The 14,360-nt window shown below is 33.9% G+C and overlaps 1 protein-coding gene across 2 annotated transcripts in view; it reads left to right on the forward strand.

Annotated features, from left to right (window-relative positions):
* Window positions 1-14,360, forward strand: part of Helz (Helicase with zinc finger) — an 80,740-nt gene that overhangs the window by 41,881 nt on the left and 24,499 nt on the right. For both annotated transcript variants that reach the window (XM_081751300.1, XM_081751301.1), the window contains exons 6-10: window positions 2,689-2,821; window positions 6,327-6,445; window positions 7,879-8,025; window positions 9,226-9,372; window positions 11,069-11,252. In XM_081751300.1, coding sequence (XP_081607426.1) covers window positions 2,689-2,821; window positions 6,327-6,445; window positions 7,879-8,025; window positions 9,226-9,372; window positions 11,069-11,252 — 730 coding nt within the window. The remainder of the gene's footprint in view (window positions 1-2,688; window positions 2,822-6,326; window positions 6,446-7,878; window positions 8,026-9,225; window positions 9,373-11,068; window positions 11,253-14,360) is intronic.

Raw genomic sequence — 14,360 nt, forward strand, 5'->3', positions numbered from 1 at the left:
CACATATCTTCAAAATTTAATGTAGTACAGCATTATTTATTAATTCAGCACATATCTTCAAAATTTAATGTAGTACAGCATTATTTATTAATTCAGCACAGGAGGTAGAATTAAATCATCATCATAGATATTCTTCCATTATTGGCTAGTCACCTGCCGTAAGTGAGAAGTTTCCATACTACACTTTTTTCAGCCATCCTCTTCCAATTATTGTATGATTTTTCTAACCGTTCATCAGTTATAGCCTCCTTTGCCCTCTCTCTCTTTCTTTTCTGCTACCATATCCTGTTGCATGTCTCATGATGATATTTCTTAGTCAGTGTCCCAACCATTTTCCCCTCCTCTTTTCAGTTACATCTAAAATTGTTCTTTTCTCTCCACTCCTGCATTTCAAAAGCGTCCAGTCCAGTTTTCCATTACTTTTGCGTAATGTTCATATTTCTGCCCAATACAGTACAATACTCTACACGAAGCATTTTATGAATCTTTTTCTCAACTCTGTTGAACACAAAATAGACTTTTCTTCCACCTTTTAGGCTTATTTCTCCATTCCTATCTTTGTTTTTATTACACGTTTGCACTTCCTGTTATCACTAATAGTATTACCTCACTCACTCACTCTATGGCCTATGAAACTCGGAGGTTCAATGCCGCATTCACAAAAGCTCTTTATCGACTTTATCCTTAGCCAACTGGATCCAGTTTCCACTTTGGATTCCTATTTCTACGAGATCCGTCTTAATATTACCCTCCCATCTGCGCCTAGGTCTTCCTAATAATCGTTTTCCGATTGGAATTCCAGTCAAAACTTTGATAGTGTGGCGCGTTCTAAGGTTGCGGATCGAGGAGAAGGCCTCTAGATACAGAGGTTAGCTGCGAATATACTGAATAAGCAGTCGCGGACAGACGACAAGGGGTGGTCCTCCAGGCTAACAACCTCATCCTGTTAAAAAAAAAAAAAAAAAAAAAAAAAATCAGAAACATTCACAGAATAGTACTACCTAGGTATCGAAAACTAGTCACTTGTATTTGCTCCCTTCCTACTTTTATATTTGACACCGACAGCTTCGTTCCAATCATCATGACTTGTCTTTTTGGTATTTATTTTCATCTCATATTCTTCACAGCCCTTCAAGTTTTCTAATATATTGTTTATTTTCTTTCAGATTCCGTAACAAGCGCCATATTATCTGCAAACCTTGTATACCAAATCATTCTACCTCCTACCGAAATGCTGTCTTTCTAATGTAGGCTCTTTTTCACTATCTAGTGTAGATACATATTAAATAATGTCGACCAGAGACAGCATCTGTGTCGAAATCCTCTTCCAATTGCATTCTCCTCTCATTTCCTACCCCTATTTTAACACCTGTTTGTTGATTGATATATAAGTTTCTTAAGAGCCTTCGATCTTTCCATTCCAACCCAACTTTCTTTAGAACTCCCGAACAACAATTCCTAATTCACGCAGTTAAAAGCCTTTTCTAAACCAATAAATACAATATGCATCTTTTTTCCTCTTTCTGTAAATATTTCAGTGACTAACCTTAATAATCCAGTTTCATCTTTTGTCTCCTTACCTCTCCATAACATAAACTGTTCCTCCTCAACTTTTTCATTTGCTCTTCCATACAATCTTGTGTTCAGTATTTGATGCGTAGTTTTTGCTGCATACGATATGAGACTAATAGTTCCGTAATCCTCACATCTGTTTGGGTTTGATTTCTTAACTATCGGTGTCATGATCGTCTTCAGGAAATCTGGACACACTCCTATTTCGTGTATTTCATTGCAGAATCGAAACAATTCTTCCTTGCTCTTGTCTCCCATATTCATGAATTTGATTGGTATATTGGTGTATCCCGGTTGCCTTTTCATTCCTAATGTCGGATATAGCTTTTCCAAACTCATCCTGAAGAATACTAAACCATTTATTATCCTCGCGTACTTCATTTTGTACTTTATCTCGACTACCCCTACTTTTATAAAGCACTTAGCTTTTTTTTTTTTTTCATCTTTCTAAGACTTTATTTCTTTCTTTGGCTACATTCCCAATTTTGTTTTCTACTGTCATCATATAATACCCCTTTGTTTCCTCCGAAGTTCCATAGATTTCACCTCCTTGCACGTTTCCTCATATTTTTTAATTCTTCTATGTCCTCACATTTTCTTTTATAAAGCTTCGCATTTGCTCTGTTTGTTTTCCTTCATAACTCGTTTAATTTCTGGTGCCTGTTTCTGCCTTCTGTATAGCCTGTTTTCATGCCCTCATTTTCTGCAACATTGATTTGTAATCAATAAAAAATCATTTAAGCTAAATAAAGAATCATTTAAGCAATAAATAATACCACAGAAACGATTCCCTAAGACATACCATTGTTTTAGAGGATACCAATATTACTAATAGTAATAAAAACAAGTGATAAATATTAAATTTGCAGCTTGTGGGGTTATCGTTCAGCTTTAAATTACTCTTGTTAGATTCATTTTCGTTACTCTGTCGGTAAGTGTCGAGAAAAGGCGTGTTTCGTAGTCAAGAGATGCGTTGAAAAGCATGTATGTTCGTAGGCTTCGTTTTGTTTGACGTTTTCACGTAGTACATTAATTACGACAGTTATTTTTATATGTTTGTCTTTCCCTTGTAGTGTTAGTTGATTTCTTTAATTTTATTATTATCATTTTTTTCAGTATTGTTTAATTGATATCAGAGAAGGAATGAAAGTATTTCGTGTTCCTACGTTGGATGATGTTCTCAATCACAGGGTGGTAGTTGTTACCTTAAATATGTCAAAGTATTTATCAACTCTTGGGTTGAAGAAAGGTAAGTCAGTCAACTCTTTCCTTCAAATTTATCGAAATTTTATTTTTGCATAAAATTTGATATGACACTGTCACTTTTGAAACTGGAATATAAAATATCTATAATTATTGTTTCGTGTAGCTTGTTTAAACGGACTATGTACTCAGGACTTATGCTATAATTCGAAAAAGCAAACTGGGAGTCGAACTCAGTATCAAATTACAAGGCAATATAATACATGTCCATCTTCAGCTTTTTGTAATTATTTATATCGCACGAGAAAGAGTTTTCACCTGCTCCCTGAGCAAGTGTCGCGGTTTAACTGAGCGCAAAAGAAATACTCTGCCTGTCTGACTTTATCCAAAAACACCGCTCCACCAGTGTTACCAACGGTATTTTGGATAAATCCCTACAACTAAGTTAAAATATCCCTACTTTTCAGCGAAAAGTCCCTATGAGAAATCGTAACTTATATATTAATACTGAATATATGATCGTGCATTACAAATACCCTTATGTAGGTACATAACTTCGCTATATAAAATTATATATTTTTACTCACGAGAAATTCTTTATGCATGCTGATGTTAACTTTCACTGTTTTTTTTTTCTTTCTTTCTTTCTTTCTTTCTTTCTGGAAAGGTTGAAAGACGAAATTGTGTTTTACATATAGTTGTTGAAGAACAAACGAAACTATAATACTTTGGTTAAGGAGAAATATGTGTTGATATGTTATGCAAAATGTTCTACAGTCTCTTTGTTGTGGCTTCAGAGAGGAATTTATAACTAAAGCAGCTCCGAATGAAGAAGCTCTGACCCCAGTTTTGTTGTAGTGTCATAGAACAGACAAGATCGTTACAATCAACTTAAATTGTGTGGTATTTTTCTTCCTTCTTCTCGGGAGTTAGAATCTGAATCGCCCGAAACTAGGGTTGGTAACTTAAGTACAATTACAATTCATTATTGTGTGAAACACGATAACAGTGATTAATTAATATTACCAATATGTCGGTTAATTACACTTTATTTTAACTAATTAAGCTTTATAAAAAACAAATCCCTACATTTCCTACGAATGTACGAAATCTTGTTCCTTCGTCCATACGATTAGCAAAAGCGTCTTAAGTATTCCTACGTTTAGGGACGTGTTTGTACAGTTTGCAACACTGGTCTAGCCCCGTTCCACACTATCCTTCATTTCAAGATTTGTAATCAGGGCATGCTGCGCGACGTCACCCAAAAAATTACACTTGTACGCATCGAACAAAAAAAAAAAAAAAAAAAAAACCAAGAAATTGCAAGGAACATAGCGTCGTTGCGCCTCGAAGAACCGCTATGTGACATTTTTGTCGAAAATGAGTTATGTCGTGCAAATAAACCAGAAAGCTGTCAGGCAGTGTCCCGTATAATGTCATAAGTTAATATTCAATTGTGTCGCCACAACAATGAAAAATTATAGATTAAAATTAAAGGCTTCTGGTTCTCATCACGTATGCATTGATTAATGTATACAAGTCCTCCATGTGCTTATAAAGGCGCAAAAGATGCTACGTAAACACAGAGATAGTAATATAATACTGTTGAAGCAAACTGCAACAATGTTCAGTGCATAATATATGCAGAAGCAATTTTATTGCATTTTTCAAGTGTTTCCGTGTATTTGGCAAAATTTTAAAGAGTTCGGAATATTTTTTTGCTTCTCTTGAAAAGTTGTGGTTTTATCACACAGCTGTTTTTCGAGGCGCAGCGACGATAGACAAAATAAACTTCGGAAGATCGAAACAAAACTTACAACTTTTGCCTATTTATACGTGATGAGGCGATAAAAAGAATCAGGTAATTTAGGAAGCACATAGCTCCTAAATAATAGTTAATCAGATTTTGGTTAGACATTGGAACACTAAACAGGAATATACATGTACTTTTTTATATATATTTAAGATAATAATAAAATACTGCTTTAAAAAATCTAAAAAATTAGCGTTCTATTGAAATTTCAAGGCATTTTCGGCAAATTAATGAGTTGTCCTAAAAATCTCACATTTTATGTGTGAACTTAATACCACGAATTACATCTTTTTCGCACTACCCACAATCGAAAATTGAATTTTTATTTTTGGCCCACCCTACTGCAGACATCTCAAAGTCATACTTTTGTTATAATTTTGACTAATACCATAATAATTGTATATTATTTGTATGAATTAAGAAGAAAAATCTCAAACCTTTGTAAGAGAAATTTAAGATTTGTTTTTTGAACTCCCAACTTTCAGAATTGCGACAGTCTTGGGGGTATTATGGCAAAGTCTCTTAGCTTCTATTGTATTTACGTTGCAGTGTTTTGGGCACTCATATAATAGCCATTTAATGATGTTTTTATGCAACCATGCGAACATGTTGTAACCATTTATTTTTCTTTTCTGTCTATTTATTAGCAAGTTATGAATAAAAACGCTAGACAATACAAGCGACTGTTATTATTATTGTTAAAAGTACAACGTAACTAGCGACTTTTCATTCGAAATGATAGTCTAGATTTATTGAGGAAAGTTCATACCTAGAAAAACATTTGTACATTTTCCCTGCCATTTTGTTATCTTGTTACTATAAATGGTTCATGTCCATTTAGGATAAGAGAGCAAAAAATCGACTTCACTACATCAACATCAAAAAATAAGTTCTTCAGCTGTAATGTAGATATTTATGTTACATACAAAATCATCCATATTCAACAGACATTAAACAGAGTATCAGTAAGCATTGTTTTGATAGTTTTGTTCTTCAAATTTTATATTCTTGCTAAAAGAGAACGCTGCCGTAATTGTTCCATTTTTTAAATTTATTTTTTCATAATTGTCCCATAGCATAACAAAATGGGACAATCATAGCACCCTTGGTAAATCATATAATTTTGTAATAATAATGTGATTAGTGTTTTGTAGTGCTTTGAAACGTGGTAAAACGACCTACACTACTAAAAGCATTTTTAAAATTAAAAAATGGCTAAGTTGAAAATTGACGCCAGGCAAAGCATTATGAAATCTCCGTGCGGCGGTATTGCTTATAACCATTTTTTAAAAAATTATTATTCTTGCCTTGAGTAGGTGTTATGCTAAATAACACATATTATACTGAATTGTGGTATGAAACTGAAATATATAGAAATTATAGGCCCTTACCAGAATTGCCTCACGCCACTGTGTGTTTAAGAACAAAAGTTCAATCTATAGAACTATATGTATATATTTTAAATAAAGTGAAATACATTTTCAGTTACTTTTATTTAAAATACACATTAATTTTTGTAATTCAACCTGTTTATAAGGAAACAAGTTGTAGCAAATACAAACAAGCTTTACCATATGTGAATGTCTTGCAAAGTGGTTGCAATCTACAATCGATATAAGTAAAGAAGCGATATGTGTGAACCCAGTCATCTAGTTATTTATAACTTACATAGTGTTTAAAGTACCTTGTGTTTCTATTTTTCTTTAATCATTATAAACACCTAAATTGTACTTTTCAGGACATTTTACTCACTTGTTGCTTGATGAAGCAGCACAGGCAATGGAATGCGAAGCTATTATGCCCCTTGCTTTGGCTGATGAGAAAACACGCATAGTTCTTGCTGGAGACCATATGCAGGTATGAATTGGTTTAAAAGAAAAATGCAGGTCAAATAAATAAGTAAAAATTGATAAATACTTACGTAACGAATTGCACCAATATGTAATTGGTTCTCCCTGGGAGCGAATGATTACATTTCGCCCTGTTATCAACTATAAAGTATTGTAGGTAAGAAAGATCCACATTAATCAGAAGCTACTCCCATCATTTTCTGTTTCCGAAATTCACTTCAGCAGTCTCACATCATATGAAGACAGTTATAAACAAAACGATATGACGCCTGTAAAACTTGCTATTAGCACATGCATTCACTTCCATTATTACTTTCGCGAACTGTCATACGTCAATACTTCTGACTACAATTAAGGGAAGCTGGCGTCTGGCAGTTGGACAGAACACGCGGTGTGTTGGAGACACTATTGCCAATGATTCGTGTGCATCAATCGAGACAGTAGCTCTGACGACAAGTTTAAAACTCTTAACAGGTCGTAATGCTATGATCGTAACAATTTGACAAGATGATTTGTACGTAAGATTTTCAAAGAAAACTGACTAGAGCTTGGAATATTCAACATTCAATTACCGGCAACAGCGCGATCAGTGACCTTGGTTGCCGTAGAAATAGCCTGAAAGAATTCTTGAATTGTTGGCGAAAAGTCCTCCCCTTCGTTTTGTTTACAGCACGTGCAGCTATATATCAGATACTAGCTTTCCTTCTATACAAGAATATAGTCAAGATGTTCCACAAAGAATCAAACTATAATTATGCATAATTTGTACGTTTAAGTTTTAACTACACTGTGCAGTCTATATATTAAAAGTACCAACGAAACTTGTATGCACATTTAGTAGGAAACCATATTTTTCAATTATTAAAATGGAACAAAATGTAGTATTGTTTATAAGCAAAAGTTTATTATAGTACGCTGAAAGTAAAATAATAAATAGGATCGCTACAATCGAAGAAAAACAGTTCTCGATTTAAATAAATAGATTGTAAATCCAAAATGGTAATGCAAGCTATTGTTACAGTCCTGATAGGTAAAACAAGAATCTTCTTTCTTTTCATTATAAGAAAATCCCAACGTTATGCGATTTGTTTTACAGTTGACGTTAGCGAACATTTTCAGAACATTATTCCGTTCCTGGACCCATAAATGCTGTATTGATAAGCTAGATAATATTATATTAAGGTAAGAGTTATCGTGATCTAATAATGAAGAATATCTGACAGGTGATTGTCGTAAAACATAATTTAGCTGGTATTGTGTAACGAGAAGTCATTGGATCGAACCATAAGCAGTTTTACTAATAAAATGTTTATCAGCTTTGTATGAGCTGAAATTATTATAATATTACCATTAGCTTTTTAAGTACTCGTTGGACTTACGGTTTTTATAGATATAAACTGTTTGAATAATTTGTAACTTGTCAATGCTTTCTATTTTCAGCTAAGTCCTGAGCTGTTTTCTGTATTCGCAAAGGAAAGGAATCTTCATGTTTCTTTGTTGGAACGCCTGTACGATCATTACCCTGCAACTTTCGCGTGCAAAATCCTTTTATGTGAAAATTACCGTGCACATGAAGCGATTATTCGAGTAAGTAATATATAATATTCGTTTTGCTCTATTGTATTTTGAGGAAATAACTGAATTGTACAAAATGATAAAGAGAAATAAATTTGTGTATGTAGTTCTTTATTTGTTTCTAATCGAAAAATTAAAAATAAAATAATTTCACATTTTATAGTTATAACTGTTGCGGAACTCACACAGAAATTAAGTTAGTTGCTCAAGGCAAATAGCGTGTTTTAACGCGGGAACCCAAGAGTAAAAATTACTAATTATACATGTTGCTTGAAAAAGGACTTTGCAGCTTTGTAAATTCGTTCAGATAACTTTTGGGTGTAATTTTGTAGCAAAATAGATCGAGCTTTGATTCATGTTGTGTATCGAGTAGCACCACCGTTGACGTTAGCGACAGTTGTTACAAACATTGCGTCACTGTGTGTTTGATGATGTCTTACAGCAAGTGAGGCAAAGCTTTGCTAATGGTCCTATAAAATCAACCCAGCGTGCTTCTAGCGAGTTGGGCGTTCCCCGTGCGACTGTGTAGCGTGTTTTGAGAAAACATTTGGATCTCAAACCGTACAGAGCAAGAAGCTACGTCACAGCGGAGAATTTACGCTTCATATGGTGCGGGTTTGGCAGGAAATCTACTTCAGATGGGATATCTACAAAATCACCAATGGAAGTCACATTTGAACCTAACTAACTATAATTTATGATTTATTTCAGTACAAAATGACGTCAAAACTAGCTTTGTAAAGAGTATGAATACGTTTATGTAAATTACAAACGTACTTTTTTTTTTAAAAAAAAAAAAAAAAAAAAAAAAAGCACTCTGTATGAATATTAATCTTAAGTAAAAAGGAAACTGATAAATTGATTCATTAAATTAGAGATGTTTTCAAAATGCGCTCATGTTAGGATAATAAGATTTTGTAATGTGTCTACACAAGCACCAAATGTATGTTTCCGAATAAATATAAAAATGCTTTTCTGTTTAGAATGATAAACTGAGAAAAATGTGTTAGAAGTCAGTAATACTAAAGTAAGGATGTCGTCCTTTTAGAAAGAACACAATCAATCCATGTCAAGGTTGAAGCTCAAATACTATGAAATAGAAAAACATAATAAATATAGAGAAAATATAGAAATGAAAGTTATATTTTAATTCTTTCACAAGGCGAAGCAACATTTTGCTAATAATTATTTTTTCAAATTTCCATTTTTCAGTTCACTTCTGAATTATTCTATGACCAGAAACTTATTAGTAGTGGTAAGCAGCCTCGGCACGAGAAATTTTATCCTTTAACATTTTTTACCACACGAGGAGATGATGTACAGGACCAAAATAGTACAGCTTTCCATAACAATTCGGAGGTAAGTTTTTTTTGTAAAATTGAATCGGAAGTGCTACTAAATGCCTAATTTATGTATGTGTTTATTTATTTATTTAAAAAAAAAAACTAAGTAAGTTTGTAGTGGACAACATCGAGTCCGTGGGTTTTCTCGGGATACTCCCGTTTCATTCCACTTTCTCATTCCACCAATTCTTCCATTACCATTCACTTGCTTTTATTCATCATCTGTTTTAGACTAAAGGGCATAATCATGGGACATTAAACTGAAAGATTTTTCATGTAAGTTTTAACCAATGCTGTTGAGCTGTTTAATTTGATTTTGAGTTGTTAGTGTCCGTTTCAGCATCGAGTCTATATGAAACATGAATATACTTGGTAACGTGGAATCTGAAACACATGAGCTTCAGCCGGGAATTAAACCAGATCTTCCACGCCAAAGGTGTGTACGCTAACCTTTCAGCCACGAAGGAGCTCATTGGTACTTAAATATTCTATCGAGAGCTTCGTGCGCAGTTACACAAACACGAAGCACCATGGAGTTTTTAGCTGTTTCGGAAAGATGATACGGATAGCTGTTTTTAGCTGTATGGAATTTCGGGGAAGATGTTACGTAGGCTTGGAAAAGAAATCAGCCTTAAATAATACGAAGCAATACACCAGTGCATAAGATTCGAAATATTCCACGAGATATACTTAACGACATATCAAGGACGCTAAAATTATTATACCCACTTCCTCGGGTTTCCCAAGACAACTAGTCACGAAATCAGTTAGATAACCATTCTTTATAAGTCAGAGAGAGAGAGAGAGAGATATTCAAGAATCATTCTTATTAACTGATAAACCTAAGTTAAATATAGAGCAGTGTTATTTAGATAAAAATTGGGATGCATGCATCAATAATTTCATTCAAGCGCATACAAATAAGAATAAATATTTTAAACCAGCGAGACACTTTTCAGGTGAGAAATTTTACAATACTGTGCCGCTTCACCTTGATTTTTTAGCTATACTTGTGTTCCATATACAGCATAATTACTTGATCATGTAGGAACAGACAACTAGCTGGACGGTATATTCTTCACACCAGTATTTTATTTTATTTCGTTAGTTATTTTTCATTTGACCTACGGCAAAGTTTGGCATTGCTAGACAAAATAGCTGATTTTGCTTTGACCGTATTTATTAATAGTGGGAGCATCTGAGACAAGACATTTATTATCATTTGATATTTACAGGAAACACTGTCATGATATTTTGTTGCGATTTTTGAAAAGAAAGTGTTTTGACTACAAGAAAACCTTTTGTGCGGAAATTTCCTGGCCTTTCTGAGCACCCAGACTGTGAAACTTGGGCTTGTGATGTAATGCAAGACTCAAATTACATGAAGTCCCACAGGAAATCGAACTCTTCTTGTCCACGTACAGAAACTATATCTGCAACTGAATTTATTTGTAATTTTATTCATTTATTTGTGTTAGTGCATATAGCGTTTCATTAATGAAAGTACAAAATAAAAGAATGAACTGATGTACGAAAAGTTGAACGTGTAGGAAATGGCCCTGTAGTATTAATAGTATCAAACATATTTTTAGTATATATTTTTAAAGACAAGGAGACAAGTGTAATACTCACGCTTAACGTACTTTTTATTTATTTATTTATTTATTCCAATGCGAAATGCTTTTCACCTTCCTTTGATCGTAACTTTCTAGGTCTATGAAGTTGTAGAGAGAGTCAGTGAACTGAAGAAAAATTGGCCTGCTTTGTGGGGAAAGGTGGATGACCAAAGTATTGGGATAATGACTCCTTACGCGGATCAGGTGTTTCGTATTCGTTCGGAACTTCGTAAGAGAAGGCTCGGTGGAATTTCTGTGGAAAGAGTATTAAACGTACAAGGTAAGATAGTCAACAACGTTTATAGCAAAGAAGTCGTATTCTGAAGAAAGAAAGGAAAAAATACGAGTACCTTTAAAAGGTTGTAAGTTAATTTTTTTCTTTGTTGATATTTCAAGAATAAAGTTGTTTCTGATGCCTCAATAATAGTTTGTTATGCAAGAAGTTAGCAATTGATAATAATTTAAAATTTTGTGTGAAGTAGTGCAAAATAAGAAAATTATAAGTGATAAACTGGATTAGTAGTAAATTTTGATTCGTGCCAACAGTGAGAAGCATGAGAATAAAATACCGTTTTTGTAACTAGAAAAGAATGGATTACAGAGAACATTACGTACCGTATTTACTTGAATATAAATTGACATCGATTCTGAGATGCACCTTAACTTTTCATATCTATAATAATAATAATAATAATAATAATAATAATAATAATAATAATAATAATAATAGTTTCCTTGCAAATCTGCGAGGTGCATCCGGAAAGTAAATTTCCCTAGAGCCTTAAACACAGAGAAGGCACTGTGACCTTAAGTTTTAATTCTCTACGTTCTCTTGAGATTTTGTTCGAAGAGATCGTAGTATGCTGATGGTGTATAGGCATTTTCTCGCTGTTTGGAAATATTTCATTTCTTTTGGCGGTACCAGATGGTAAGCAACCTGGTCCTTCTGGCCAGAGAAGTCTAAGTAACAAATAGAAGAATCGTGTACTTGGAAGTGAAGCAAAGCAGAGGAAACAAAACATGAAAGTTTCAGGGTGCTGAAGGTGGTCGAAAGGGTCTCAACCCCTAACTACTTGTAGCTAGGGCCTGGTTTCGATATGAACATTGGTTAAGAAATCCGGGCGATATGTATCTTTTTTAATTAATGCTAATTATTCAACACTTATTCCCATAAAACATTTAATTTTTTTATTACTAAGTGCAAAGTTGACGTACATTACTTTCAGAAGTCAAGGATATAAAATTACTTAAAAAAAACAAGAAAATTTTCGAAAAAGAGGACAAAGAGTTATTTGAGAATCGAGACAAGACGGAACTACTTCAAACTTTACAAGACGTCTCGTCTCATGGAAAACACTAGTCCAGGCTGAGTTAAATCGTTTTTGCGCGTTCCAAAACCAGTGACCTTACTTTAATCAAAAGAGGTCACATATCGGAATAATATAAAATAATTCTAAACAATATTTATTTAATATCACCAGTTTATTGGTTTCAATGATGAAGTCATATACCCAGCCCACGTCACTAATCTTAGGATACGTTTTCATGTAAGATATTTGCACTCAATTGAATTACATTGATTTCAATACAAAAGTAAGGTATTTACAAATATCATTCTCAACAGCTTGTTTTCAATTTTATTTTAGGTTTCGGTACTGACAGATTTATCAACTGAGTGCTAATCAAATTTGCAATGTTGCTGACATTTTGTACTAATGTTTGTTTCTAATTACCTGAGGATATTTCTTTAATAAAACTAAAATTATAATATTATAGAAATTGACCCCATTTCCCCTTCTCAGGGACAGAATTTTTTTTTTAAAAAAAAAAAAGAAGAAAAAATCCGAAGGTCGCGGTCTGTAATTTTTAATGAGAAGTGGATGTGCTGAATTTTACGCCTTCTTAAGCAAATCCTCACATTCGGCATTTTCTAAACAAATAATCGGAAAGTTGAATATTAATACAAACCCCCTCTTTTCTCCTATAGGAGCGAAGTTTTCGCAATCGTTGAAACGTGTTTTCGATTAATTTTAATGAAGAATTTATCCTCTTCTTAACTTCAAGAATGTATGATATATTCTGTTCTTAGTTTAAAAAAAAAACCTATAGGACATATATTTTTAAAATTCTTTTATTAGCCCTTGCTTTTTGACAAAGGAATATTCTGTACAAATCCATGTTTCTATTTATAATAGTTTGAGTAAGGTATTGATGAGTAAGTCACTTTAGATATAATCTTTTTTTTTTTAATTTTTTTTTAATATAATAGTGTATATAAGTATATCTTTTTAAAAACTCATGAATAATTCGTGTTCAGTTTTGGTATTTTCGCCCTGTTTGAATTGATCATTTAACATTTTTCTTAGATCACTTTTTATTACACAATTCACGAGTCAATACGTTTCTACTACGGTTTTCTCAATGACTTTCTTTAGAAGAAAGAACATATGGTGTCCAGACATTTTCAAGAAAAAATGTGACAACCTTGTCCCTCAGCACGTGCAGAAAACACTTTTGTGATCACTTGTGGTCATGCTTGCGAAAGGGACTGTTTCTTACGAAGGATATAGGTAAGGGACGCTTATCGGTGGCCGTGACTGTAATCTGTGAGGTCATTTTAAGATGTGTGTTTTGAGTCACTGATGTAAGGCACTTCTGAAGGAACTTCTGAGTAGAAAATGTCTGCTCTGTAAGCAGTTGCTTGAGCTTGAGAAATAGACAGAAGTTACTGGGAAGAAGATTGGAGAATAGGATGGATATGGGAAAGATTCGATGTGTTTGTGCTGTAAAAAGTCCAGAACAACTCTAGCCCTGTGTGACAGTGCATTGTCCCAGTGCTGGAGAAACCCTGAACTGGCGAGCTGTGGTTGATATTATTGCAATAGGAAACAATTTTTGGGTAGGGGTGAGAGGGGAATGTTTCCATTGTTATGACTGTTATTTTGTTTCAATATTAAACATGATAAGAAACTTGTAATCCGTAGTGATCACGAAGTCAAACAACTGTCCATTGGCAGCACTGTTTCTTGTCAACAGGCCATGGGCGGGACGTCTGTTTCATCTCGTTCAATTGTCTAGGGTCCCAACGAGAACTGATCTTCTCAACTTTAGATGGTCAGTAAGTATACGTTCCACGGCGCCTTGCGAGAACACTGTTACGTTGCAGATGTCCTCCGTAGTTCACCATCTATCCTCCATTACCAGGTTCTCAATATGTGTAATGTTTCCTGAGGTCACAGAACTAAGGCGTACAAATCATCCATTGATCCACTCTCGTCTCCCCTCGTGAATTCACGTGCCTACTTTCGAACAGTATTATCTGCAAATGCACTGTCTCCACACATCCTTCAGCTGCCGATAAATATCCACATCGTTTTCACCTCGTGCA

This window comes from Thermobia domestica, chromosome 3 (genome assembly GCF_964235325.1).
Source record: "Thermobia domestica chromosome 3, izTheDome1.hap1.1, whole genome shotgun sequence".
In the NCBI taxonomy this organism is placed as follows: domain Eukaryota; kingdom Metazoa; phylum Arthropoda; class Insecta; order Zygentoma; family Lepismatidae; genus Thermobia; species Thermobia domestica.